At 55.1% G+C, this 5,071-nt stretch overlaps 1 protein-coding gene across 1 annotated transcript; it reads left to right on the forward strand.

Annotated features, from left to right (window-relative positions):
- Positions 1–1,471: 1,471 nt before the first annotated feature.
- On the forward strand, positions 1,472–5,071 carry Gpaa1 (glycosylphosphatidylinositol anchor attachment 1). The gene is made up of 12 exons (XM_031347225.1): positions 1,472–1,654; positions 2,090–2,269; positions 2,353–2,464; positions 2,681–2,828; positions 2,906–3,007; positions 3,087–3,283; positions 3,363–3,559; positions 3,649–3,802; positions 3,976–4,071; positions 4,224–4,414; positions 4,500–4,670; positions 4,754–5,071. Exons 1-12 carry the CDS (start codon positions 1,581–1,583, stop codon positions 4,995–4,997), a joined length of 1,866 nt encoding a protein of 621 aa, XP_031203085.1. The 5' UTR covers positions 1,472–1,580; the 3' UTR covers positions 4,998–5,071.

The following is a 5,071-nucleotide window of genomic DNA, read 5'->3' on the forward strand; positions in this document are numbered from 1 at the left end:
CACCATACTGTACAGCACTTCGAAGCCCCTCAGAACCCTACAGAGCAGTTTGTAGTGCAGTCCCCAAGTGGAGAGAGCACTTGTGCTAGGAAGAGCAAGAGTGCTCATGTTGTACCTGCCCAGTAATCAGGGTCCTAAAGACCACTAGGAGTGCGAATCGGTATGCAAAAGCTAGGAGCCTTTATTCATGGTTAAGCATTAAGCTTGGACCCTCAGAATCCTCCAACGCATCGGATTTGTGCTGAGAGCGCTGAGCCTCAATTAGGCAGGGAAAGGGGGTCGCTAGCATAGCAATTGCCTTATTTGGTGGGAAGGGTAGAGCTGGGGCTCCAGCCTGTCAGTTGCCCTATTTGGCAGGCGGTATCCTGGCGCACAGGGTTTGGTCGGTGATGAGCAATTTATTTGTAGCCTTTGGAATTGTAGGCACTTTCCCTCTATTTCCGTGATTGGCTCTGGCCCAGGGCAGTTTCTTCCTGGAATTGGTGGTGGTATTTTTATTAACCACAGTTCAAACCGGGGACAAGCAGACTCAAGGTGGAGTCAGCTTACAAATAAGAGTTTCACCCGTCGCCTGTGTTGCTCACTCAAGTCCTCCGACTAAGGAATGTGCCATGTTTACACAGCCCATCAGGGACATGAGCACAAGGCTGAGGTAGCCCAGTTGTCTATGGGTGCCCATCAGTAAGAGATGTAAGATTAGACTGATGCAGTGGTTCTCAACTTGTGGGTAATAACCTCTTTGGGGATTCATATCTGATATCCTTCAAATCAGATATTTACATTATGACATAACAGCAAAATTAGTTATGCAGTATCAGCAAAATAATTTTATGGTTGGAGATCATCACAACATGAGGAACTGTATTAAAGGTTGGAATGTTAAGAGCCACTGGACTAATGTGTTCTTTTCTTGGGCCTTTCCTGCCGCTTACCTGGGCTCTTTGTTGCATCTTGGCCATCTATCCTTAGACCCTTACCTCTGCAACCTTTTGGAGAAACTACCTTCATCCACCACCACTCATCTCCTCTAGACGCCAACTCGCCCACTGTGCCAGTGAGCCCACTGTCTTAAGATTCATAATCATTCAAATGATTTCACATCGGATCCTCAGAAGTTCACACGGGTTCCTTAAGTCATAGCTACAACACGGTCATTCAATATCTCACTTCAGTAGGCATCAGTCTTTTCGTCGTTCTAGCTCTTTACCCACCTGCGTCACACACTCCCGAGAAGAACTTTTAGGCAGGCACACTATTGCTGCCCAGTCTTTTAATTCCGCCAGTGTTCTGCCCTTTCATCTGCTCGCCAACAGTTTCACAGCCGCAGGTTCCAGTTCCGCCCACTGGCTGTGACTGCATCCTGTTCTCCAGCTTACTGCAGTTTTGAGCACGCGCAGAGCGACATCTGTTGTGGGCATGCGCAAAAGTGTGGGTTCTCCCCCGCGCCCCAGGCGCTACCAAGCGTAGTGGCGCGATGGATCTTGGGACCGGAAATTAAGGCAGCACGGGCGCCGGGTCTGACAGTAACCCTGCGCTTGCAGGTGTCAGGCAGCGGCGTGATCTGAGCCCTGCGCCGGGCCATGGGTCTCCTGTCGGACCCGGTGCGCCGGCGCGCGCTCGCCCGCTTCGTCTTGCGCCTAAACACACCTCTCTGGTGAGGGCGGGTACAGGGGGCGGGACTGGCGGGAACGTGAGCTGCTGTGGCTCCACTCGCGCCTACTGCTTCGGAGTCCGCGCCCTCCTTGCAAATGTCACTCAGACACTGAGCTTGGAGCTCTGGTCCCTATCCTTCCCTGATATAGCGTCTCGGGTCTTTTTTATTTTCCCGGAGGCAGGATTTTTCTGTGTAGCCCTGGTTGTCCTGGAACTCACTCTAAACCAGACTAGCCTCGAACTCAGATCCTCCTGTGTCTGCCTCTGCCTCCTGAAGGCTGGGATTGGCGGTGTGTTGCCGCAACTGCCCGGCTTCGGCTCCGGGTTCTTAATGGCTTGGACCATCCCGTGGAACCCTCTAGGTCACGGTGGAAGCCACGAGCGAGCGTTCCAGGTCGGGCTAATAATCTCAAGCCTCCTCTGTACTCTCTCGCAGTGTGCTGAGCTACGTGGCTGGCATCGCCTGGTTTTTGGCGCTGGCTTTTCCGCCGCTAACCCAGCGCACTTACATGTCCGAGAATGCCATGGGCTCCACCATGGTAGAGGAACAGTTTGTAGGTGGAGACCGCGCCCGGAGCTTTGCCCGGGACTTCGCTGCCCACCGCAAGAAGCCGGGGTGAGTGCCTAGCAGCGGGCCGGGGATTTCAGGGGCGGCTGAGACCGGGGAGCTCTACTTAGAGGCTATCTTTGTGTCTCCAGGGCTCTGCCAGTAGCCTGGCTGGAACGGTCCATGCGATCCGTAGGGCTGGAGGTCTACACTCAGAGCTTCTCCCGCAAACTACCCTTCCCGGATGAGACCCATGAGCGCTATGTATTGAGGGAAAGGGGTGTGCCTGGGGGAAAAGCATACTGGAAGGGTGGCCTGGGTTGGGTGTCTTGTTGAAATGCCCTAGAACCTAGAAACTCCGGGAGGGATGATGGTCTGAAGACCTCTAGTGGCGGGGCATTGTAGTGCCAGGAAAGAAGGCAGGCTTCAGGCTGTCTTCTGAAGGGTCTGCTGAGGCTTTCCCGTCAACTCTTTGTCCAGATGGTGTCAGGTACCAATGTGTATGGCATCCTGCGGGCCCCACGTGCTGCCAGTACTGAGTCTCTGGTACTTACAGTACCCTGTGGTCCAGACTCCACCAATAGCCAGGCTGTGGGCTTGTTGCTGGCACTTGCTGCCCATTTCCGAGGTGAGGCTCTGGGGCTCTGGTCAGGGAGGATTTGACCAATGCCCCAGGCCCTGGCTGACCCTGCCTTTGGCTTCCAGGACAGATTTACTGGGCCAAAGATATAATTTTCCTGGTAACAGAACATGATCTTCTGGGTACTGAGGCTTGGCTTGAAGCCTACCATGACATTAATGTTACAGGTAGGTCTTGCTCCCATCTCTTTCAGGGTCAACCGTCGTCCCTTGTACCTCCTCTAGTGCTCATTGCTTGCTCCTACAGGCATACAGTCATCTCCCCTGCAGGGCAGGGCTGGAGCCATCCAGGCCGCCATAGCTCTGGAGCTGAGCAGTGATGTGGTCACCAGCCTTGATGTGACCGTGGAGGGACTGAACGGTCAGCTGCCCAACCTCGATCTACTCAACCTCTTCCAGACCTTCTGCCAGAAAGGGGGGCTGTTATGTACACTCCAGGGCAAGGTGGGACCACCGGCTTGGGAGCATGGGGCCCGTGAGAAGAGGTGAGTCTGAGTCTGATCCTGTCCCCATGCCTCCAAAGCTGCAGTCCCAGGACTGGACGTCACTTGAAGGGCCGTTGCAGGGTCTGCAGACACTGCTCCTCATGGTGCTGCGGCAGGCCTCTGGCCGGCCCCATGGCCCCCACGGCCTTTTTCTACGCTACGGAGTGGAGGCCCTAACCCTACGAGGCATCAATAGCTTCCGCCAATACAAGTATGATTTGGCAGCAGTGGGCAAGTAAGTCTCTGGACCCCTTTCCGTGCTCAAGGCAGTATCTGGCTGGGGTGGGAGGATGGCTGGTCCTGACCTGACTGTGCTCCTGGCAGAGCTCTGGAGGGCATGTTCCGCAAGCTCAACCACCTGCTGGAGCGCCTGCACCAGTCGTTCTTCTTCTACCTGCTGCCCGCCCTCTCCCGCTTTGTCTCCATTGGACTCTACATGCCCGCCACGGGCTTCCTGCTCCTGGTCCTAGGACTTAAGATATCCTCCTCCCATGTTCTCGCTACTCACTGGTGGCCAAACTTACTCAGATCCCTTGAACTCCGAAGTGGGGATAGTCTTTCATGCTACGGTAGGGGTAGGGAAGTGAGCCTCCAATCTCCCATCTAGTAAATCCCATCCAATGGCTTGTCGGGTTCCTTGACTTGCTCTATGCTCTGGAGCTGTGGATGCAGTTGCACCAGGCTGGAGTAAACCCGGAGGAGACTGGGAAGGCCCCTAGCCCCGGGATTCCACCCTTGGCAGCACAGGTGATGTAATACTCTACTGCTCTTAGGACGGGGGGTTTTAACGTACCCCAGCAGTGCTTTCTGGTACTACCACTCAGTCAGACGGGCGGTATGTGTCCTTGGAGGTTCCCCTGTGCCTCTGGCCTAACTCCAAGTACCCATGTGTTCTGCAGGGCGTGGGCCTGGCCTCACTTATGGCACCCCTACTGATCTCTCAGGCCATGGGTTTGGCCCTCTATTTCCTGCCTGTGCTGGGCCAACACATAGCTGCTCAGCATTTTCCAGTGGCCGAAGCCGAGGCGGTCGTGTTGACACTGCTAGCGATTTATGTAGCTGGCCTCGCCCTTCCACACAACACCCACCGGTGAGCAGCTGGGCTGGACAGGTGGAGGTGGGCCCCTGGATACTTAGGCGGATTCCAGACCACCCTTGAGCTTCTTTCCTTGTAGAGTGGTCAGCTCACAGGTACCAGACAGGGGCTGGATGGCACTGAAACTGGTGGCCCTGATCTACCTGGCACTGCAGCTGGGTTGCATTGCTCTCCTCAATTTCTCTCTGGGCTTCCTGCTGGCTGCCACCATGGTGCCTGCTGCTGCACTCACCAAGCCCCATGGACCCCGGTATGTGCTAGTCAACCTCTTCTCCACCAGTACCTTTGCTGGCACCCACCATGGTACATACTTAAATTTGCCCTTCTCCCCAGGACACTCTATGCTGCCCTGCTGGTAGTGACCAGCCCAGCTGTCACGCTTTTCGGTAGCCTGTTCCTGTGGCGAGAGCTTCAGGAGGTGCCACTGTCTCTGGCAGAGGGTTGGCAGCTCTTCCTTACAGCATTGGCCCAGGGTGTGCTGGAACACTATACCTATGGCGCCCTCCTCTTCCCAATACTGGCCTTGGGTCTGTATCCTTGTTGGCTGCTTTTCTGGAATGTTCTCTTCTGGAAGTGAGGTCTCCAGGAAGGGGTCCCCAAGCCTCCATTCTACCTCCTCCCTGAAAAATAAACAAATGCTCTGTTTCTGTA

The sequence above is a fragment of the Mastomys coucha genome, unplaced genomic scaffold (genome assembly GCF_008632895.1).
Source record: "Mastomys coucha isolate ucsf_1 unplaced genomic scaffold, UCSF_Mcou_1 pScaffold11, whole genome shotgun sequence".
In the NCBI taxonomy this organism is placed as follows: Eukaryota; Metazoa; Chordata; class Mammalia; order Rodentia; family Muridae; genus Mastomys; species Mastomys coucha.